Below are 24,703 nucleotides of genomic sequence, written 5' to 3'. Positions count from 1 at the left end.
GTGCAAGGGGGTTCCCAGATGGCACTAGTGGTAAAGAACCAGCCTGCCAATGCAGGAGACATAAGAGATGCAAGTTTGATCCCTGGGTAAGGAAGATCCCCCTGAGGAGGGTATGGTAACCCACTCCAGTTTCTTGCCTGGAGAATCCCATGGACAGAGGAGCCTGACCGGCTACAGTCCATAGTGTAGCAATGAGTCAGACATTACTGAAGGGACTTAGCACACAGCACACACACTGTATGCAGGTCTAGCTGTATTTATTGATTAGCATTATATAAAACCGGAGAAGGCAATGGCACCCCACTCCAGTACTCTTGCTTGGAAAATCCCATGGACGGAGGAGCCTGTTAGGCTGCAGTCCATGGGGTCTCTAAGAGTCGGACACGACTGAGCGACTTCCCTTTCACTTTTCACTTTCATGCATTGGAGAAGGAAATGGCAACCCACTCCAGTGTTCTTGCCTGGAGAATCCCAGGGACGGGGGAGCCTGGTGGGCTGCCGTCTATGGGGTCGCACAGAGTCGGACACGACTGAAGTGACTTAGCATAGCATAGCATATAAAACATTTTCACATTCATTGGTCCTTCTACACCCAAACAAAGCTTGTAAGTTCTTGAGTCCAGAAAAAAAACAACAACAAAGTTTGTCTGTAAATATCCAGCCCAGGAAATGTTTTCCACTGCATCATGCATTCAGCCTCTGTTAAGTCAAGTCAGCACATGCTTAATCTGCTCCCCCACTTACAACATAAACAGTTCTAAAATTTAACTTTAAAAGGCCCTTATCAACAACATATGTAAAATGTGCACTTTTATCTTGGGGCTCTTCAAGATTTCACCTTCCAGTTAAAGATTCTTTCTCTCCATCCATGCACTGTTAATTCTCATAAATTCTAATGGGAATTAAGCACATAAATCCTTGGCACTTAGTTGAAAAACTAGGACTCATGCAGAGACAGCACTTTTGTATATAGCCTACTTGTAATCCTTTCTATAAATGGTTTGTTTTTTGTGCCATCTGGCATTGAATTGGTGAGATTTCTGCTGGGGTTTCAAGAAGACCATACATACATTGACATTTGGTGAAGAGAAGGGCTAAAGGTTTAATTCCACTTACAGACTATGTTCAGAAGGATGTTTTACTAAAAAGTAAAAAAAACCACAGTATTGATGCCGTCACCCTTTATCTTGGGCATATACAATATGCTTGATATTTAAATTTCTCTCTCAATATTTTTAATACTGCATAGCTCCATGAAGGCAGAATTCTGTTGATTATCTTTGTGTCCCTGGTGGCTAGAATAGTACCTGGCATATAGTGTGTGTTAGTTGCTCAGCTGTGTCTGACTCTTTGTGACCCCATAGACTGTAGCCCACCAGACTCCACTGTCCATGGGGTTTCCTAGGCAAGAATACTGGAGTGGGTAGCCATTCTCTTCTTCAGGGGATCTTTTCAACCCAAGGAGCAAACCCTGCATGTCTCCTGCATTGCAGGCAGATTCTTTACTGTTTGAGTCACCAGGGAAGCCTAAAATAATTGCATTAATTTTCAAGTAATAGAAATACAGGTTTTAGCCAAAGGGTTCCTTTTAGGTAAAATATAATTCAGGACTGTGTGTGTGCTGTGCTCTGTAGTGTCCGACTTTGCGACCCCATGGATGTAGCCCACCAGGCACCTCTGTCCATGGAATTTCCCAGGCAAGAATACTGCAGTCGGTTGCCATATAATAGGCATTAGTAATTATTAGTGGAGTAAATAGTTCCATTAAAAGCATCATCATAACTAAGAATTAAATGCTTTTTCTTTTATATCTATTTCTCCTACTAAATCTCCAAGTGGTAGTTTCGAAAATCAATTAAAGAATAGTCTCGTCCTTCCCCTCAGGAGTCATACTATATATTGTGGCCAAACACTTTTGCATATAATATGTTCAAATAATTTTAAAGTATAACATGTTCTAGAAAGCCCAAAGTCAACTTAAAAACTAGGCAGTATTAAAATTAGCAAGAGAACAACTTCAATGTCCAGTATATGTGTAAATACACAACTTTGAGAATCCTGAGTTTTTTTGACTGTTTATTAAACTCATTCTGAACATAGCCTTCAATAGAATACAAAAAATATGTACAGTAGGCCAATATTCTGATACCCTGGGGTGAAGGACTATAAGAGCTGAACTCATGTTTATCCTGGAAGACTGAAACTTTGAAATGACCACCAGGATTGCACAGATTTATTAGCTTTTGGAGATGAACAGTCACCAATATTTACCTAGTTTTTATAATTTATAAATTAATCTATGATACATTATTCTATTGAATTCCAACCTCATCCTATGAAGTATTATTCTCCTTTTAATATAAAAAAGTTTGGAGATAGGACTAATGAATAGTTACATGGTGCTTATAATGTGGCAGGTGTAATTCTTTGCATTATTCACTTACTTGATTTCCACAAAACCTAATAAAGTAGATTGCATGATTCACTTTACTGGTGAGGAAACTTGAAGCACAGAATTATATAAGAACCTAGGTCAATGGAAAAGGTGAGATTAAAAAGTGGTAAAAACCAGAAACTTGATTGAAGTTTTTCTTATACTAAGTCTGACTCTAGCATCTAAACCAGTCGAGAGAGATTTAATGTGAGCCATATACAAAATTTTAAATTTCCTAGTAGCCAAAATTAAAATGTAAAATGGAGCAAGAAAAACTAATTTTAGCAATACATATTGTTTAAACCAATATATCCAGAATATTAAGTCAATATATAATAATCCAAAAGTATTAAAGAGATATTTCATGTATTTTTTTTCTAGTCAAGGCTATGGTTTTTCCAGTAGTCTTGTATGGATGTGAGAGATGGACTGTGAAGAAAGCTGAGTGCTGAAGAATTGATGCTTTTGAACTGTGGTGTTGGAGAAGACTCTTGAGGGTCCCTTGGACTGCAAGGACATCCAACCAGTCCATTCTAAAGGAAATCAGTCCTGGGTGTTCTTTGGAAGGAATGATACTAAAGCTGAAACTCCAGTACTTTGGCCACCTCATGCAAAGAGTTGACTCATTGGAAAAGTCTCTGATGCTGGGAGGGATTGGGGGCAGGAGGAGAAGGGGACAACAGAGGATGAGATGGCTGGATGGCATCACCGACTCGATGGACGTGGGTTTAGGTGAACTCTGGGAGTTGGTGATGGACAGGGAGGCCTAGTGTGCTGCAATTCATGGGGTTGCAAAGAGTCGGACACGACTGAGTGACTGAACTGAAGTCTCCAAAGTCCAATATGTATTTTAGGGCATCTTTTAGGGCAGCACTTTTAGGGCAGCATTTTTAGGGCATCTTAGTTCAGACCTGCCACATTTCCAGTGTGAAACCAGCTCTGAGTCATCAAGCCTAAAGTCTTTACATATTGTTGTTGTTGATCAGTCTCTGTGTCCGACTCTGTGTCTCCATGAGCTCTAGCCCACAAGGCTCCTCTGTCCAAGGGGTTTTTCCAGGCAAGAAAATTGGAGTGGGTTGCCATTTCTTTCTCCAGGGAATCTTCCTCGACCAGGGATCAAACCTGAGTTTCCTACATTGGCAGGTGGATTCTTTAACACTGAGCCACCTGGGAAGCCCCATTTTTACATATACAGTACATATATTAATAGAATAAAAAGCTTGGAGAAGTGAGAGTTAACTCCCATACTGAGAGTTAATCAAGTACATAAACATTATGTTGGTAACCAGACTTGAAGAGAAAAATCAGTTGCCAAGACTTGAAGCCCCATAAAGCCTCTGTGGCCCTACTGTGAGGTATGGCTTCGAGGTTCCCCTCCTGCCTGACTTCTCTCAGCATCTAATCTTCGGACCTAAATACCAAGAACTCACTGTACTACATTCCATCTTCCACACCTTGAAGGCCATACAAGCTGGTTTCACTCTCCAGAGGGACACTTGTTATTTATTTGCTATTGCAAAGTTGCATGAAGCAGAAAGAAAAAGTCCCCAAAAGTTCAAATTGCCATGGAATATAGGAGGCTGGAAACTCTCTTTTCATAGATTCAGTCATTGTTTCAATACAGATGGGCTATGGAAAGCATATTATCACAATGTGCTTCCATTTGGGAACAAGGCTAAAATCCTATGCACTTCAGGGTATGTGCTGTCTTAGAGATATTTCCCTACTTCTTCATGGATGCTATGGACTCTTGGAGGATTATTACACTCTCCCCCTGTTGACTGTTAGTAAATCCAGAATAACTTCTGTATTTTTACCTTAAATTTATTCAAACCTTTTAAATTACAAGAGCCAGAATTGATCTAAAGATGTACATTAATAAGTAGAAGTTTAACTAGGAATTTTAAAAATTCTGTCTTAATAATTGTATTACTGTATTTCACAGGACTTGAATTTTAGAGGTAAGAAGGGCCTTAAAAAGTCACAAAACAGTGGTTTTGGAACTTTTCTTCCTTAAGGTAATAGCACAGGTTTTTTCAGATAAGATCATACTTGGAATTTGCACATAAAACAGATAATGGTGGAGCTCAGAGTAAAGTGGGATTGGGGCTGGACTCATATTCTGTTGGTCTTTTACTGTTTGATTGGGCAGCTGCCGAGTCAGCTCTGTGGGCCTAGATGTCTAATTAGCACAGTGAAAAACACTGCTTTAGTCCATACAACCCCCTCATATTTGATTTTGTGAAAAATGGTCCAGGTGTGAGTTCTAGAGTGATAGAGCAGTCAACAGAAAGAATTGTAATGAGAAAGAACCAAGATAGGTCAGAATTATTGCCTGGATATGAGAGTAGAACAAGTTTAAACTTGGCTGGTAGTAGATTGATGGGTACAGACACATACACAGACACACATAGGGAGAGACAGAGATCAGACAAAGCATCCAGTTTTGACAGGCAGATAAGTTTAATTTTAGCAAAGGAGCATGAAGTAACAGCCAGCCATTCACATAACATCATTTATAAATGCTACTCTGTCTTGAACTGGAGTGTGGAGTCAGGGTCAGCCATCTGGAGTTGCCTGCCCAAAATGCAAGCCCCGGGGCCATCCTCTGAGGGGAGTAAAATGGAGAAAGGAATTTTCTAAGAAAGACAGACAAGAAGGCCAAAGTCTGAGACTTCAAGAATAAATGAACATTAAGGCATCAGAAGAGCAAGAAAAAAATTAAGAAGATAGAAAATGAGTAGCAGAGACGTATGAGGAAAACAGTCTAACGGTTATCAGTTCCTCCTTGAGGCTCCCTTGACAAAACCACCAGCCTCTCCCTAAAGCCACTGTAACAGCCTTGTAATTGGATCAAGTATCTTTTTTTTTTTTTTCGCTTTCATAGCAAATAAAAACATAAGTGAAAATTTATTTTATCCATACAATTACTCATTATAGTAAAAGATTTTTAAAAAGACAATGCATTCTCTTAAATAGAATAGCTGCCTTTCTTCTTTTCTCTTTTTTTTCCTTCCTGCCTTCTTTTATTTTTGAATTCTGTCATTTGAGTACAATGAGATGTAGGCAACCTTTATCAGGCCCAAGGATAGGAGGGGAACTTAGAGTGCTTTCATTCACATAAAAAACCACTATAGAAACTATTTTATGCCAATTTATTTAGAAAGATAAAACACATATACAGATTAGCAACTGCGAACATAATATAAAATCATGAAGTGCTCCTTCCTTATTTTGATTCTATATTTTTATGGTAATGCTACTAATTTGAATTTTATTTTGATTCTACTTGAATTTTTTCCAGGCTACCAAATACAATAGATCATATTTCTTATTTACTATGAAATCCTTTATTTTGTCATTTAAGCCAGTGGTTCCCCCAACCTTTTTGGCACCAGGGACTGGTTTCATGGAAGACAATTTTTCCATGGACCAAGGACAGGTGAGATGGTTTCAGGATGATTATATTTTCCTTTTACACATTAACAAAATGAGACCCACCTTAACTTGTAAGTGACCTGCCCAGTGACCTCTAGTCTGTTTGCATTACAGCCAGAACTGGGATCCTTATCTCCTTGACTCCTCACTTAGTGCTCTTTTCATTATATCACATGGCCTTTCTTAGCCATAAATTTCTATCACATAGCAATGACACTGAGGAAAGAAACACTTCACTGTATGGTTTGCTGTTTATTATTTTAATAATGATCAAATTGGGCTTCCTAAGTGGCACAGTGGTAAAGAATCTGCCTACCAATACGTGAGATGAGGATTTGATCCCTGGGCTGGGAAGATCCTCTGGAGAAGAAAATGGCAACCCATTCCAGTATTCTTGCCTGGAAAATTCCATGGACAGAGAAGACTGGCAGGCTACAGTCTATGTGGTCACAAAGAGTTGGACACGACTGAGCACACACAGATAGTGATCAAATTAATATGCTTTCTTGTTAGCTATCATTACTATTGACCACTAACAATTAATAAATGTAGGGATCACTGGACAAATAATGCTTAATTTCAATTATGAAAACAAAAAAATCATCTTGAAAATGAATATTCAAGAACATATAATTATTTTTCTTTTCACTTCATGTGCTCCCAATTATAGATTGCTTATTATAAAAGTACACAATGACTCTGGGCCTCTTCTCTAATAAGAGATTTGCTATCTTCTCTTCCTGGGTAGAAACCTTTCCTTCTACATTTAGATCTCAAGTGAAGTGAAGTGAAGTGAAGTCGCTCGGTCGTGCCTGACTCTTTGCGACCCCATGGACAGTAGCCTGCATCAAGCTCCTCCGTCCATGGGACTTTCTAGGCAAGAGTACTAGAGTGGGTTGCTGTTTCCTTCTCCAGGGAATCTTCCCAACCCAGGGATTGAACCCAGGTTTCCCGCATTGTAGACAGATGCTTTACCATCTGAGCCACCAGGGAAGTCTCAAACAATCTTTTATAAAACTAGACCTTGAGCACTTCTGGAACTATACAGTAACTATATACAGTAATTTCAACCATCCTCCTTTGTTTTTGGCCACACTGTGCACCATGCAGGATCTTTGTTCCCCAACCAGGGATTGAATCTGTGCCCCCTGCATTGGAAGCACAGAGTTCTAACCACTGGACCACAGGGAATTCTCCAATCCTCCATTTTTGAAAATATGGCTTCTTTAGAGACTCAAGATAACAGATTTATTATAAATATATTTGTGTACACATTTCTATTGAATTATCTAAAAATTAATATTTAAAAATCAACTTCTACTTCACACCTCTTAGCATGATTATCATCAAAAAGACCACAAATAACAAATGGTGGTGCTGATGTGCAGGAAAGGGAACCTTTGTACACTGTTGGTGGGAATGTAAACTGGTGTACCCACTATGGACAACAGTATGGACATTCCTCAAACAATTAAAAATAGAATTCCCATATGGTCCAGCAATTCCACTCCTGGGTATATATCTGAAGAAAATGAAGACATTAATTTGAAGATACCTGTACCCCAATGTTAATAGCTGCATCATTTATAATTGCCAAGATACAGAAGCAACTGAAATGTCCATCAACAGATGAATGGATAGAGAAGATACAGTGTATATATTTACTCATACATACACATATAGTTTTTCCAGGAGTCATGTACAGATGTGAGAGTTGGACCATAAAGAAGGCTGAACACTGAAGAATTGATACTTTGGAACTGTGATGCTGAAGAAGACTCTTGAGAATCCTTTGTACAGCAAGGAGATCAAACCAGTCAGTACTAAAGGAAATCAACCCTGAATGTTCATTGGAAGGATGGATGCTAAAGTTGAAGCTCCAACACTTTGGCTGCCTGATGTGAGTCGCCGACTCATTGGAAAAGACCCTGATGCTGGGAAAGATTGAGGGCAGGAGGAGAAGGAGGCAGCAGAGGATGAGATGGTTAGATAGCATCACCAACTCAATGGACATGAATTTGAGCAAACTCCAGGAGATAGTAAAGGACAGGGAAGCCTGGTGTGTTGCAGTCTATGGAGTAGCAAAGAACTGCACACAACTTAGTCACTGAACAACACAATGGAATACTGCTCAGTCATAAAAAAATAATGTTAAAAATTCCAAAAGGCATTATTTGCAGTGGTAACAGTGTTAGAGTTAGTATTTTTCAGATATGCTGATCAACCGTTAATTGTAATGACGTTCATGAATTCATTTCTTGTTTAAAAACAGTTAAATTTTGGGAGAGGGAAATAAAAGCAAGTACTTTTCCTACCTGGGAAAGTGTCTTAGTATAGTGTCATGTCAACTTATTCATTAATCCCTTTTACAATTTTTGCCGAATCTATGTAACAACTACAGTGTTATTTATTTAGTATTTTTCACCAAATTTGATTATTTTTTTTGTCTTTCATAAAAGCCAGATGTGTGTTAATACAGTTTCTATAGTCATAAAGTAAAAATCTAATATTAAAATATAACTTTAAAAGTTTCAGTTGGTGAATTAGCTGCGTGGTCACCCTTTGGGAAATATTGGTATAGGGAAAAGAGAATTGCTGTGGAATCAAGCCTGGTTTGGAATCCTGACTCCATCACATATTTGCGTGAGCACTTACCTGATTCTGTTTCTGGATTATAAAACTGGAGCAATTAATACTGAAAGAGTTGATGTGTGCTTTAATTAAATGATTAAGTTTGTAAATTCCGCTCTCTCACCATCCGCAACCCGTCACAGGTCATCTCTGCAAGAAGTTACTTTCATTTTAGTGTCATAGTTCTTGGACAGTTCAGCTAGCTGCTTGGGGACCAAAATTGTCCCTTATGTTAATTGTATATTTATTAGAAATTAATCCAGTTTTGGTCCTTGTTGATAAACTCTTGTGCTTGGTTTTCTCATTTGGATTAAAAAAATTTGAAAAGACAAAAAAAAAAAAAAAAAAAAAAGAAAATTTGCCATTTGCAAAAACATGGATAGATCTGAAGGGTATTTTGCTTAGTGAAATAAGTCAGAGAAAAACAGATATTGTATGTTATCACTTAAACATAAAATCTAAAAACTAAAACGAATGAATATAAGAAAACAGAAAAAGACAGATACAAAGCGCAAACTAATGGTTACCAGTGGAGAGAGGGAAGGGCAGAGGGACAAGATAGTGGTAGGGGATTTTAAGAGGTACAAACTACTATATATGAAATAAATAAGCTACAAGGATATACAGCTAATATAACTTTAAATGGAGTATAATATATAAAAATGCTGAATCACTGTATTATATACCTGAAACTAATATACTATTGTAAATCAACTATGTGTGTGTGTGAAAGTCACTCAGTCGTGTCTGACTCTTTGTGACTGCATGGACTATAGCCTGCCAGCTCCTTTGTCCAAGCACCTCTGTCCATGGAATTCTCCAGGCTAGAATACTGGAGTGGGTAGCCATTCCCTTCTCCAGGGGATCTTCCCAACCCAGGAATCAAACCCAGGTCTCCCACATTGCAGGTGGATTCTTTACCAACTGAGCCACCAGGGAGGTTAATTCCAGGCTGGTTCAAAGGATATGAATATCTATTTGGCAACTGATAAGAACTGCCTTTTTTCTTATTGCAGTATAGTGTTATCAAAAAATGGCAAGATGTTGGATAGCACTGACATGCCCAGCATTATTTAAACATTTGTTTTTGAATAAATGATAGCAAATGTATGGGATGGAATATTATTTGGTTGTTAAAATATCCATTAAGCACTTAAATGTTAAACAAATGCTGGAAAACAAAATGGTAGGTATGCTCTATCACAGTTTTGTTAAACTTGTGAAAAGTGGCATGGAAAAGTGAGAATGGTTTTACCAAGGACAGCTGGTATGGATCATTTTGTTACTATACCATATCATTATTTCATGCTGTTTTGTAATTTTTTTTAGTTAAAAAAGTAAAACATGACAAAGTGTAACAACCAGTTAATTTGGCTTAGAAGTTATAGGAAAAAATTATTTGTTACTTTGAAGTCACTTGTCATTCATTATATCAAACTGTGGAACTTTACTTCTCCAAGTAACTTCTCTCTCCAAGCATTAGTGTCTTCATCTATAAAATATGAGAGTACAGAGCTCTCAGACAATTAAAAAGTTAGCTCCCCAAGTAGTTGTTGTTTCTATTTCTGGAATGGCAACCTACTGTAGTAGTCTTGCCTGGATAATCCTATGGACAGAGGAGCCTGGCAGGCTATAGCCCATGGGGTTGCAAAAAGTCAGACACAACTGAGCAACTGAGCACTCACGACCTTATTCACAGTGCTCAGCTGCCAATGATATTGTTGATATTTTTTAAAATGACTTTCATTGCTTCTTTGTACCTTTAGTGATACCTGAGCACTGAATTGATTTACTCTTTAGAAGTGGAAAGTCACAGGGCTCAAGTCAAAGTTCCAACACAACAGCAAGGTGAAAAATAGAGGAGTTACCTGATCCACTTGCCATGACTAAGGGTGAAAAGTAGAACCCTATTTGGGACTTTATTTGAGAGTTATCTTTGGAAACATAGAAAGATTTTGGGCTTCAGGTATTTTTTCTCTTTTTAAATTTTTGTCGATAAAGGCTTCTCATCCAAATGAAAATGAAATGTAGGCTTTGATATCACCTATGGTAGCCTAACCTAAGAACTAATGTGTTTACAACTGTCTTGTGATTACTTCACAGTGGATGTTTTTCAATGGATGACATTTAGAGTAAACATGAACTGCTTTCAGATAGAGTTCACACATTTGTGTGTAAAAACTCCCAACCTGCAATATTATTAAAAAGCAGTAACATTAGTTTCAATATCATACCTTTATTAGCATATAGGCTTGTTTATTCAGTGCTACCATTTAATTTCTTCTTCAGGATTACTTAGGAAATAAATTCAATGCACAAATAATAAGTACTTACTGAAACTTCTAATAGCATAGACAAGATATGTTAGTATTTACAATGATAAAAGACACAATCTTGATTTCAAGAAATTTAAGATAAAGGTGACAAGGGCAGGGATGGATGTGAATGGGAGGGGTTGGTGGGGCTGGTGGTAGGTACAAAAGGGACAATAAGTATCTAAATAATCATAAAACAAGACTACAAGAAGTGCAGTAGTACAGGTATGAGCACTGAACTATGGACTCTGGAAGACAGATATTAACTCCTTTTGGGAAAGACTTCATGGAGAAGAGGACACTTATAAAGCAAATGAAATGTAAGCATGGAGGCATGGCAAGGCATTTGACTATGGTAATTCCAGCAGTATGAATAAAGAAATTGAGAAGGAAACAGAGGAGATCACCTTGTGTTTCAAAATAGTGGATTCTTTCTAAACTAAATTAGACATGTCATTAAACATGTACACACATGCAAGATTTTATAACGTTTCCAGTCATTCAGGTCAACTAACTACACTACATATTAAAACTTATTAAAATAATGTTCTGTAATTATAATTTAGATGTTCAAGAAAATGTTAAGACCTTGCAATGACTCCCAGAGCCGTCCTGGGCAAAATCTGAAAGGCTGGTAGCACTGTACTGAGGACAGTAAGGGCACACGCAAGTGAGAGGATGCCATGGTCCACTGTGTATTCTTGGCTGGGGCATCCCTTTAATATATTAGCTCAGTATCATAAATACATTGATTAAGTGAGCAATTAATATTTGACAGGCATTGTACTTGAAAATAGGAATACAACAGTAAATTAATGATATAGTCCCTGTCCTGATGGGGTTGAGTTTGGTTGAGATAAGTAGAGATTCAAATACAGAGTGCCTGATGGATATGTAAAGAATGCTGTGTGAGCATACAGTGGGCTGCATAGTTTGGAGAGGATGGATTAGGGAAGACATCCTAAAGAAGTGCTGCTTAAGTCTAAGACATTAGGAATAAAGCAGATGAACCGGGAAAACTAGGCCAGGCAGAGTAAGGAATATGCAGACAAAGAGAATAGTGGTAAAGGTGGGTAGAAAGAGAGAGAGGAGAGGAACATACATGGTGCTTTCTGGGAAGGGAAAAGCTTTAATGTGGCTGAAAGCTAGAATGTAAAATAGACTGAGGGTCATGGTCCTAGAGGAGACTGGGAAAATAGGGGAGAAAATAGGGTACATTAATAGTGCTGAGGTTTAAGTAAGTGTTAAGTGCTGGTCGCTCAGTCGTGCCCGACTCTTTGTGACCCCATGGACTGCAGCCCATCAGGCTCCTGTGTCCATGAGATTTTCCAAGCAAGGATACTGGAGTGGGTTGCCATTTCCTTCTCCAGGGGATCTTCCCAACCCAGGGATCGAACCCGGGACTCCTGCACTGCAGGCAGATTCTTTACTGACTGAGCTACAAGGGAAGCCAAGATTCATTAAGGATTTCATAAAACTAAGAAATCTGCTAATGAGCTTTGAGTTGGTATGTAACAGGATCAGATCTGTGTTTTAAGAAGTTTACCATGGTTGTTGTGTTTAGAAAAGATTGCAGAGGGTTAAAATGGGAGGTCAGAAGACAAGAGGTTGCTGTGGATCTCATCCATATCATGATGGTGGTCTGAACTTGGGTAGGAGCCTTGAGGATGGAGAGAAGTGGGTGATTCTAGGCAGAGTTTGGAGGTGGGCTCCGTAAGACTTAAGAGATGGACTGGATGTGGGGTGTGAGGGAGAGGAAGGGGCCACACACCCTCTTGGATGTGTCTTGGCCACTGGGAAGATGTGTCTAATAGCTGAGTCTCCCCAGCAGTGCCATAGGGACTGAGAACATGAAATTTCAAGGTTGCTTGTTCCTGGATCCTGCCTAGTTGACTTCAGTTAGTGTGTGTGCTGTTTGCTGTGAGTGGGAGTGGCAGGGCTACCGTTTGTTTTTATTCTTCCTTCTTGAGACAATCCCTAATCATACTCGTTCAGTTCAGAAAATGAACTGCCCCCGCTTCACTAAATTGAAATCCAAAAATGTACCAAATGACTAGACTAGTTTTCACTGAGGAATTTGAATAGGAACTCCTCCTCATGCTGCCATATGAAAATGGGTAATTACAGTATTTTTAACTCATTAGACCTTGTTGTTTTTGAAATTAGGAAAACTCTTTATATGGAACAACACATTTCTATCATTAGGAAGCCTTTTAGAGATTACTGATGGCTAATTTTATAGATGAAAAAATTGTGATTAAGTTATTGGCTCAAGGTCAATTGCCTGGTAGTTGATTAATTTCTTTCTACATTGTACTGATGATGTCTTAAAAAAATGTTGACTAAACAAGTGAAAGTGGGCACATGTCATCATAGGACCCATAAAATTGTTTTATGTAGGTTATCACAATGCCCTGGTAATTTCTGTGGCAAAATGAAAGAGCTGTTCTGACAAATCATCTGAAATGGAATGTTATAGTTTCTGGTCTTGGCCATCATGTTTGCTTCTAAATTATTTTGTTAAGTGATCTACATACATTTATCCAGAGCATAATTATCTTGATTAACATTGAGAAATATGGTATTTATAATTCCCATGTTTAGCAAAGTACTTCATGATTAGCCCTTTAAAAATAAATTCTCTTGTATATAAAATTTCATAATTTTATTTCACATTATCAGGTGCCAATATTTCCAAAATTTTACTCACCCATATACAGTAGATTCAGTGCAAATATTTGTGAAAGGGGTATTGTGGCTTTCATACTACAAATCACATTTTAGCATTTTATAGCAGTCATATTTTTCTGGTCTGCCTTTTGTTTTTAGATGTTAAATGTATACTAGTTAATCACAGAAGCAATTCAGAAAAATGATGTTACTAAAAATTAGGAAAAATAAAATCTTAAATGTGCTATTCTGTACACATATTTATTGATTTGGGCGTATTCTCACCTAGGAATAAAAATTCTCTTTGGGGTTCATAAGTTAAAATAAGAGCTTCCTCCACACTCCCCATGTAGGAAACAAACATTAAACACATTTTATGGTGCTTATATATTTATGACTTCCAATGAGATATGTTAAGAATATTTTTCTTGATGGAATATGGACTAGATTTTCTATTTTCCTGAAAGACAGAGGCAAATTTCTTGCATCTCCTTAAATGATCTGGGCAGTTGCTAAGCTTTCATTATATCACTTAGAAAAGACCCATGGTTGAGCATGTTAGGAATTACTAAAGTGGATTCAATTTTCTTTTTTTCCTTTTTCTTTTTCTCAAGAGACTCAGGTACAGATAAGATGGCCCGAGGAAACTTTAGAGAAGCCAAATTTTCTTTTCTTTATAGATATCTTTGAGTTTTAGCAATTTGTAAGCTTATAATGATGAGAGAAACTATAATAAAGAAAACGGACTCAAAGAAAATGTCAAAATTAAAATATAAATGAACTGTTTAATAAGGGTTGTTTCTATAACTTCCTAAAGATACCCTCTTTATATATAAGCACAAAATTGAGGCTAGTAGTTTCCCACCCTCACCTTGTGTCTAGAAACTGTCCCCAAATATCAATTATAACAACATCCAGCATGCCAGGTCTTTAATAGTCCTTATTTCATGTATTCCTCACCTATCTATGAGGGAAGTAATATTTTTCCTCATTTAACCAGATAGGGAGGCAGAAATTTAAAAGAAATTGACTTGTCCAAGATCACATTTTAAGTGATGGAATCTGGCTATCTATTGAGATCGACTGGATTCCAGAGCTTGGGCTCTTAATCCCTATTGTGATACCACCAAAGAGGCTGATATGTGTTTCTGGGGAGAGATTGGTTTGGAGATTTGCTCCTATTCAGAGAATTCTCCCTTCATTATGTGCCACAGGCTAATATAGCTACACTTTTCTTACACTCAAAGTTGGACATGGCATTTGACAAACTTCTGCAGAGCTTAGAAAGACTAAGAGGGTGAAGGTGCATGTGACATGTAGCTACCGAGATTTCCTAGGCCTAGTTGGTTCCTTCACAGTTGGTATATTTGGTCCAGTTTTTTTAAAAAGTTGCCATTTGCACTGGCAATGCTGAGACAAAGCATGGATACAGATCATTTTGTAAACTTCATCTGTACTCCTGCATTCTTGACTGAGCTTATCGGGTAAAAGTAATAATATATTATTTGATGGGTGAAAAGGGGAGGGTAAATGTGAGCGATCACAGGACCAAGGTCTCTGAGTAAAAATTCCTTGAATCGATGGTTTACCTGGTGCTTTTATCCCTCACTCTTTAAATATGCACCGAGGAGACTTGGACTTCCAGGAAGATGCACTAGGCCTCTTTTTTCCTATTTCTACTGCTGCTGCTGCTGCTAAGTCGCTTCATTCGTGTCCGACTCTATGCGACCCCATAGACGGCAGCCCACCAGGCTCCCCGTCCCTGGGATTCTCCAGGCAAGAACACTGGAGTGGGTTGCCATTTCCTTCTCCAATGCATGAAAGTGAAAAGTGAAAGGGAAGTCACTCAGTCGTGTCCAACTCTTAGTGACCCCATGGACTGCAGCCTACCAGGCTCCTCCATCCATAGGAGTTTCCAGGCAAGAGTACTGGAGTGGGGTGCCATTGCCTTCTCCATTTCTACTGCTAAATATAGCTAAAAATCTCAGATATTATTTATAAAATGTATATAAAATTTGGAAGAAGGCAGACTAACTAGCGACCTCAGGAACAGAAAATATGGTATGAATTCTCTAGATTTTCTTTTTGTCTCATAGATCTCTGAGTAGGACTGGAAAAGCTGGTGACCCAGAAATGTCACGTGCTTAGACATGGCCATGGGCCACTGGAGACTATGCAGGGAGCCTGAACTTCTTCTCCCTCCTAGTAAGCACAAGGTACCCTATCTGCAGGGTCAGTGGATGGCAAGCAAGGAACAGTAAAGAGGTTCCCCTAGGACTTTTACCTCTGTCTGGCAGTTATAAGGCAGAATCCCAGAAGGAAAGAAGTAGATATGGTTGACAGAGCATTTGAAAAAATAATGGCTAAAAATCACCCAAATTTGGGTAAAAGACACAAATCTGTAGGTTCAAGTTGAGTGAATCTCAAACAGGATAAACCCAAAGATATTTATGCCAAGACATATACATCACCTTTTAAAAACTACGAAAGGAGAAAAAAACAATTTGAAAGCACCAGAGAGAAATGATACAGGAGAGGCACTGATTTTTGGCATTGGATGAATGGGTCGGCAACCAGCATTTCTTGCTGATTTTAGCTATTAGTCTTTTTAACTTGACTCAACCAAGCTAATATGTACAGAGCATTTACTAGATGTCTACAAATTATGCTGGGCACCCAGGGGACATCTGCTAATCCCATTCTTCCTGTAATTGCTCCACAGCAGGTATTACCCTCAGAGCAAGTGAAAGAATCTCAGAATTATAAGGAAACTAGAAAAAAAAAAAAAAGGAAACAGCAAATTTTGTAATTTGGGATTTCTAGATGAGCTTCAGCTCTGTGAACTCCCTGAAATTAATCAAAAGATGCCAGCATGTATATGCATTTTTCTAGGGAAACGACCATGGCTTTCATCAGATTCTTAAGACAGCTGGTGGCTCACAAAACCTTTAGAGACTATAAGAGTTTCTGCTCTTTTCAAGAAAAATCATATACTCCAACCTAGATAGAAAGAACTAGAGAAGGTATTTCTCATCATATACATCAGAATTACTGAAAGTCGCCTCACAATTCTCTATTATTAAGGAGAAAATAGAAAAATGGCAGTTTCTAATTCCTTTTAGGCACTTGTAGAAACACAGGCTCATTAAAGAATGTTTGCCTATAACCTTATTTTGAACATTAAAAAAATACTATCTGTTGGTGACTAAATAACCAATGCACTGTGATTTAAAATGTATTTTAAGACTTTCCAGGTGGCTCAGTGGTAAAGAATACACTTGCCAACGCAGGAGACATGGATTCGATTCCTGGGTTGGGAAGATCCTCCTGGAAGAGAAAATGACAACCTACTCCAGTATTCTTGTCTGGAGAATCCCATGGACAGAGGAGCCTGGAGGGCAACAGTGCATGGGGTCAGAGTAGGGCATGACTGATGGTCTCTGTCCAATGCTAAGTCATGTCTGATTCTTTGCCACCCCAGGGACTATAGCCCCTGAGGCTCCTCTGTTCATGGGATTTCCCAGGCAAGAATACTAGGGTGGGTTGTCATTTCTTTCTCCAGGGGATCTTTCTGACCCAGGGATCAAACCTGAGTCTCCTGCACTAGCAGATGGATTCTTTACCGCTGAGCCACCAGGGAAACCCAGCCTGGCGGGCTATAGTCCATGGGGTCGCAGACTCAGATATGACTGAGCATGCACACAAGCAAGCATTAGGTTTCCTCTACCTTTAAAGCTGTTTTATGAACTGTCTTATGCCACTTGAGCCTCTAGTAAAGATAAAAACAGGCTTTCCTGTACTTTAGGTAGGATTTCTTCCAATGACAATGGAAAAGTTCAGACATACAAGGATACAGCAACAGCCTCTTTACCTCAGTACCAGTAGGCTGGTATAGGTATACCAGTAGGCTGGTATGTAAGAGATAGGACAAACTGTCCCACAAGCTGCATTTCTTTTTCCATCTTAAAAAAAAAAAAGACATGCAAACAAGTTCTGTTGTAAATCAACTGAACTCCAATAAAAATTAAAAAAAATTTCTATTACTCAATGTATAACAGCCAATTTATCAGATAAAAGACTGTTTTCTTTGGTGGGAAAAACAAAACAGCTATGACAAAAACAGATCCATGTGGTTTCTGTCTTCAGTGTGTGGCTGTCCCTCATTCTTTGTATCCCCCACCAAATCCTTCATGCAAGCCAGGTCAGCTCATACCTGGAGAAATGCATACAAAGGATTTTAGATTGTTATTGCCTGTTTTCTGATCAAAATTAAGGCTCCCAATGTTACCTGGAGAGCTAGAGATTGGATAATGCATTAGTTTAGGAAAAAAATGTGACCACCTTTCATTAAGACCCCAGAGCAGTTTGATTTACTCATACAATTCTATGTTGGCTGTATCTACAGTCAAAGGAATCACTGTGGTCCCTTGTTAAACAAAGAATTCCATACCGCAACCTACAATGCAACCAGGAGAGGAACCTGGGAATCTAACGGTTTTTATCAACTTGTTTGATCCTTGCATTCAAACAAGTTAAAGCAATCTTCTTAAACTTGAATGTGTATAAAGTTATGCTGGGTTCTTGAAACAAAAGCAGATTCTGATTCAATTGGTTGGGGGTGGGGTGGAGGGGGCCTAAGACTGCAGTTTTAACAAGTCCTAAGGTGATACTGCTGCTGCCGAGGACACTTTAAGTAGCAAGGAAGAGTGTGCCTCATGTGGCTTGTGTGTAAATCAGTACATGCCATAATAACATTTGCCTTCTGCATCTGTGGATTCTCTAGCAGGGGCCTCTTCCCTACCTTGATGCTGCCCATTTCTCATTTTTCACTGATTATATCTCTAAAAGCTGGAGTCATCAGTTAAGATAAGGCATCTACTCGTCTCCACTTAGTTCATAAAAACTTCACAGAGATAAAAACAGTCTGAAATAAACAGAAATGGACACCACAAATTAACTTACATAATAGGTTTATACTTAACATAGTATTTCTCACCATGGAGATGTTACTTAATTAATATAAACATTTTTTGTTTTTGTTAAACAATAAATCTCTTCTCCATTTCAATGTCAATATAAAGTATTTTTTTTACATTAAATCTTCTCTCCATTTCAATGTTAGATACATTGAATACATTTTCTGAACTTTTTCCCACACAGAGATAAGTTTTAATTTCTGACCAACTGTATTTAATGTCTAGGTACAGTACTAACTTGGAGATAACAAAACAAAAATCCAATAAAAATATGGAGAAAAATTCCTCAATGATGCAGGAGGCAGTGATTATAACTGAACAGTGGCAATTTCCTAGGATTCTGGGCAAGAGTTTCTTTCTTCCTACTGAGAATTCTGAAACTATGAAATATTACTTATGCAAATTTCAGCAAATGCAAATTACAGATGGCATTTTCCAGTGCATTATCTGTTGTGACAAAAACATGTTGTTTTACCTTTAACACAGTATATCAATTTGTTCCTTTTTATAGGAAAATACCCAATAAATTGAAACTTCTCCATTAACTGTTTCTTGGGAACTTTCAGACACCAAAGCTCAGTTCTGAAACTCAATAGCACAAAGGTTTTCAGAGGAATGTTTGATTCAGGAGGCCCTTCAAAGTCATATCTGTCCATTTCTTTTTCGTGCATACACCCCCAAACAAGCACAAATGCCTGTAATACTGAGAATCACACCTAACAAGAGAGCAATTGCATCTCCGGCTTCTACTGCTTCAACAACAGGCAGCACCAAAAGCAATGAAAAGAGGACTAGGAACAACTGTGTTGAAACTGAGATCATGATGTGGCTGGTTCTTGAAGGATGATCTCTATAAATTAAAACATGGAAAAAAAAGGAATCATTAAAAATTCCAACCTTTTCACATGACAATATGAATACATGATAAGTAACAGTTCATGCAACCTTTTCAATTAGGGCCTATAAATTATATTCAGACTCATCTCATTTTATGGTGAAAGAACCTTTGGGAAGTAAATGGTAATTAAAGATAGTCATTTGAGGCTCATCTCCCTTTCTCATGATAATTTCCTGACTCCAGCGATTTTTCCACACTGTATAAGGCCAACACTATGGGTATCAACAAAACAGAAATTGAACAGTAGAACATAAGAAAGATAGATGATGATGCACAAGACAGTAACTTGGAAATTGTCCTAGAGAGTGAAAATTATATTTTCTTAGGACCTCTCCCATCCAGGAAATGCAGACAAATCTAGCAAAGTCAAACCACATATAGCTGTGAAGTCGTGGGGAAATAGTAAGACTTACCAAAGAAAGCGGTACTGAATTCTATCTGACTCCCTTCCAGCAGCTCCGGATGCAGAGGCTAAGAGATTCCACGTGACAGCGCCTACTATCAGAGGGGCGTAGCAGGATTTAAAAATTACACATTATTAATTATTATTAAAGAGGCATCTAGAGTCAGCGCAGAGCGGGGAGGTTGTATGGAAGGGAGAAGAATGGGTAAAAACTAAAGACAAACAGTTTGTTCAAATGGGAACTAGATTTAAAAGTTCGTTAGTTCGCCTATAAAAAAAAAGCTAAAAAAAAAAAAAAAGAAAAAGTCAACCGAAAACCAAGTTCGTCCCAGGACTTGAAAGTAAGACTTTAAAAACTATCCCTGCTTTGGCCCGGCAAGGTGCAAATTTGCCCCGTTTGACAAATACACTGGGCAAGCTAAGGAGCCTTCGGAGACAAGCTCGTACATTACCTTCAAGGAAGCAGCCATTACAGAAATGGTGAGCAGGGCGATGTCTCCAAACTACATTTCCCACAATCCCCGGTGCCCACAACTCCCAGGGTTCTCCGGCGCGCTTCCATGTAACTGGCTGTGGGATGACGGTCCGGCTGTACCGGTGACGCGAAGGGGCGAGCTCCAGGGTTTCTTCACGTGGCCAAGCCTGTTACTGGTAAAGTGGTGTTGTGTATTTGTACGGAAGCTCACTGAAAAAAAAGGTCAAAAAATGACAGCAAGTGTTTTTCTTTTATTTTTTAATGCTGTTAAAGGTTTCAAGACACACAAGAATTTTTGTCCTTTGACTGAAATGCATGCACCTCAGTCTGAAGAGATCATTGGAACAAAGCGGAAAATCTCTCAGATACATTTAAACTAGCAGCTTCTAACATTTTTGAAGGAGGGAATCCTTTGACACCATCTTTTAAATGTCTTATGACATTTGTTAATTCTTTTTAAGCAGTGGGGGAAAATATGATTAATAAGACGTTTTGGAAAGTGTTTAATACGTTTGTAGGGAAAAACAGGAAGTTTAAGGAAAAACAAGTTAACATTCTTTAGATCTCGGATTCAGGTTCTAGAGTTCTGAGTTTCCTCATTCCGGAGTGCAGTGTATGGTACACTTTAGAGACTTCTTACTCATGTGTTTGTGATACCCACCCTAAATATCCCCAAATATGGAAAGTTGTAAATTATTACTTTTAAGTCATAAGGATAAATTATTTGCATAAGAACCCTTCCTGAAAGGCTTTCTTGCAATCTAATCTATGAAATCCTTACGGAACCTTTCTAGTCATCCAGTCTTCTGAACTCTCATTTACTGACTGCTGCTAAGTCACTTCAGTCGTGTCTGACTCTCTGTTACCCCATAGACGGCAGCCCACCAGGCTCCCCCGTCCCTGGGATTCTCCAGGCAAGAACACTGGAGTCGGTTGCATTTCCTTCTCCAATGCATGAAAGTGAAAAGTGAAAGTGAAGTCGCTCAGTCGTGTCCGACTCCTAGCGACCCTATGGACTGCAGCCTACCAGGCGCCTCCGTCCATGGGATTTGCCAGGCAAGAGTACTGGAGTGGGTTGCCATTGCCTTCTCCCCTCATTTACTGACTAGAAAATTTATTTGGCACCCAGGAAATTATCAGTTATTAATGATGTGGCTTAGTCCCTCTGATTCAGTCTCTCAGACACAGAAGGTATATTTCAGTTCGGTGCCTGTAATTGGCATGTAATTTTTTTTTTTTTTTTTACTATTGGTCATCTGTTTTTCTTACACTTTACTAATCTGTGGACTGACAGCAATGCTTTATATTGCTAGCTTCTAACACACACACAGCAGGTGCTCAGAAATGTTGGTTGATAACAATTATTTGAATAAATAAATGTGCCATCTGGATTCCATGAGAGACAAAGCAGTGTCAAATAAACCAAAGCAAGGTGTCTTGCGAATTGGAAGTCTGTGGATAATTACGCAATAAAGTCAGCATTGCTTCTCTAAACTAGATTATTTTTTAAAAAACTTGACTATTTTAACAAATTCTGTCTTTGATTTATTTTCCTTGAGCCCCTAGTTTTGTACTTTTCTAATCAGTTATATTTGAAATAGGAGCTATTTTAAAATATTCTCTAGTATTCTAGTGTGAACAATTTGGGGATTTAATTTTTCCATATATGTTTATTCAGTTAGCTGAAGTTAGCAGAGACCACAACAAATTTAGTATTATTGCAGACTTGTTTCTAGGTGTGTCAGCATTGAAAATAATGGACTAATTTTAACTTTGAAGAGTCTGTAGGTGGTAAAATGCTTTTTCTTTAAATTATGTTAAGAGATCACTTGGCCTATCTGAAAAAGAGTGGCAGAAGTTTGTGCAGGGATGTTTTGGACCCGTGTAGTTTCAAAATAAAATTGGTTAACTTTTTTAACCAGCATCTCCCCTAATCAGGCAATTTAACAAAGGTGTTGCTATATATGCTTTTGTCTACCTTATCACAACCCTAATTTCCAAGTAGAATGGTATCCTAGTTCTCAGTTTTCTTTTCGTACTCCCCTAACTAGAGGTTTAGAAATAAATCAGATCATTTATTCCTTGCTTAAAGTTCTCCAGTTCCATCACAACAAGCGTAAGTCCACACTCCTTATTAAGACTCCACAATATGCCCTACACATTTTGGCCTCTGCCTGCCTTTCTAACATCAGCCTACCAGTCACTCATTCTTTCATGCTTATTCCGATCGAATCACACTCATCTTTTTGCTGTTTCTTAAACCTGCCAATTTTGTGGTTTTATTGATTCAAATTTTTATTGAATCAAATTTTGTTCATTAATGTTTAGCCACTTTTATACTATTCATAGTAGAAACTACCTTATAAGTAAGAAGTCTACTTTTGGGCTAAACTGTGAAGGTGTTTAGAGATTATTTTGAGTGTTCACTCAAAATTTAGGTATTACATATTTTCTCTATCATATTAATAGCAAAACTTTATGTCTACATGTATATAAGACACAGGATGGTAAAATGCTTTTTCTAAAGCATTTCTAAAACAGAAGCATACTTTGTTAGGAACCTGTCTATAATGGTCCCTATTTATTCCTCTGTCCATTTGGTGCACAATTGGTAAGTCCACCTGGATGCTGTATTTTTTTTTTTCCTTAGTGATACCTGAATGGTTTCTTTTAAGTACTTTTTATTGCTAGATGAGCAGTATTGGCATTTTTGGTGATTTAGTGCTTTGTTGTGCTGACATTATATTGCAGGATGTTTAGCATCTCTAGCCTGTGCCTGCTCAATGAAAATAAAATTGCCCAATCATGAAGAGAATCAATTCTCCTCACTATTGCCAGACAGTCTTTGATGAGATACTGTTCCTAGTTGAGAACTACTCAAGTTTTCATCAAGAAAATAAAAGGAGTAGTTGAAAACAGAATGAAACAGTTTACACACACACACACATACACCACACCCCCCAACACTGCAGTGCTCTAAGGTTTTAGATCCTTTCTCCCTTGGTTATGCTGATTTTGTTGTTATCTATTGATTTCCTTTGGGTCCTACCAGCATCTTTTCCAGATAGGTTTCCTTGATCACTGTCTTATAAAAGCACGATAAGCAAATTGAGGTGAGATTTCTGCTTCTGTTTCTGTCACTTAGTCTTTAAGCTGTGGAGAGGTGCTGTGATGTAGTATATGGAATATTAGCTTTTCCTCTGGCTGATGTCATGGATTTGAGTAGTTACTTAATCTCTCTGAAACTTACTTTACTTTTATAAAATATGCTTTGTGAGAATTAAGTGAAATGTTTCTAATGTGACCAAAAAGATGCCAGAGCTCAGTACGTACCAATTCTCTCTTATTTGTATTTCTGTTCCCCTAGTTGCTGGTTGAGAGTTAGGGTCTCTGGGATTAGGCCACTTGGTTAGAATTCTGGCTCTGCTGCTTGTTAAATGTATGTAAGCATTTGTAAAACTCAGCTTGTCCTTCTATACAATGGGATACAGTAGTACCTACTTCATATGTATATTATGAGGATTAAATGAGTTAATTTCTGGAATTAGTGGCTGGTATATAGTGGGCCCTCATTAAATATTAACTATTGTTACTTTATGCTGCTAATATTCTTGCCTGGAGACTTCCGTGGACAGAGGAGCCTGGTGGGCTGCTGTCCATGGGGTCACACAGAGTTGGACACGACTGAAGCGACTTAGCATTCATGCATGCATTGGAGAAGGAAATGGCAACCCACTTCAGTGTTCTTGCCTGGAGAATCCCAGGGACAGAGAAGCCTGGTGGGCTGCCGTCTATGGGGTTGCACAGAGTCAGACACAACTGAAGCGACTTAGCATGCAGCAACAGCAGCTGTTAATAAAATCCATGAAATTTGGGGTCTTCAAGATGTGCCTTCTCTCCATGTGAATATGCTCTTCTGCAGACAAACATGGTAAATAAAAAATGTCTGTGGAACTCCCCTGATACAGAGGCATTTTAGGTATGGCAACCCACTCCAGTATTCTTCCTTAGAGAATCCCGTGAACAGAGGAGCCTGGGGGGCTGTAGTCCCCCAGGGTTGCAAAGAGTCAGATATGAATGAAGCAACTTAACACGCATACACTCAGGCTTTGGCTTCAGAGCTGACTGGAAAACATTCCCCTATTAGGCAAAGGCTGTCTGTTTGTTCCTTTGATGGGATTTTAATATTTATTTCATAGCCACTGGTGGTTACATTTATCTTTAAAATATATTCTCTATTCAGTGATTGTCACATCATTGATTCATCATACTGGATCAAAAGGGTTTTGAAAATATAGGTAATAGGGTCTAGATATGGGTGAATAGCTCCAAGAAATCATTCAGCTGGAATGAACTCTATGGCTACCTGAAGAAAACCCAACAAACACTTTTGAATTCTATTTCTAATTACAGCAGCTAATCTATAACTCTGCATTGCTTTTTCTATAAATTTCAGCAAAGAA

The 24,703-nt window shown here is 38.3% G+C and overlaps 1 protein-coding gene and 1 long non-coding RNA gene across 7 annotated transcripts in view; one reads left to right on the top strand and one right to left on the bottom strand.

Moving 5' to 3' along the window:
• Positions 1-4,875: 4,875 nt before the first annotated feature.
• SMIM30 (small integral membrane protein 30) lies at positions 4,876-20,307 on the bottom strand. 5 transcript variants are annotated; one of them, XR_009735905.1, is made up of 4 exons: positions 20,218-20,307; positions 19,776-19,860; positions 18,290-19,314; positions 4,876-5,042 (listed from the first exon to the last, which is right to left on the bottom strand). XR_009735905.1 is itself a non-coding variant. In XM_061414076.1 (3 exons), exon 3 carries the CDS (start codon positions 19,284-19,286, stop codon positions 19,107-19,109), a length of 180 nt encoding a protein of 59 aa, XP_061270060.1. In that variant the 5' UTR covers positions 19,287-19,314; positions 19,776-19,860; positions 20,218-20,307; the 3' UTR covers positions 18,442-19,106. The 5 variants fall into 5 exon arrangements, 1 of the variants encoding a protein (XP_061270060.1); XR_009735903.1 differs by lacking the exon at positions 4,876-5,042 and adding an exon at positions 5,572-17,701; XR_009735904.1 differs by lacking the exon at positions 4,876-5,042 and adding an exon at positions 5,572-16,815.
• Positions 20,308-20,333: 26 nt separating this feature from the next.
• Positions 20,334-24,703, top strand: part of LOC133246103 (uncharacterized) — a 114,499-nt gene continuing 110,129 nt past the window's right edge. For both annotated transcript variants that reach the window (XR_009735908.1, XR_009735907.1), the window contains exon 1: positions 20,334-20,416. This is a non-coding gene — a long non-coding RNA (uncharacterized LOC133246103). The remainder of the gene's footprint in view (positions 20,417-24,703) is intronic.

Source organism: Bos javanicus, chromosome 4, assembly GCF_032452875.1.
Source record: "Bos javanicus breed banteng chromosome 4, ARS-OSU_banteng_1.0, whole genome shotgun sequence".
Lineage (NCBI taxonomy): Eukaryota > Metazoa > Chordata > Mammalia > Artiodactyla > Bovidae > Bos > Bos javanicus.
The sequence above is the reverse complement of the archived record's forward strand: the minus strand, read 5'-3'. Positions and strand labels throughout refer to the sequence as shown.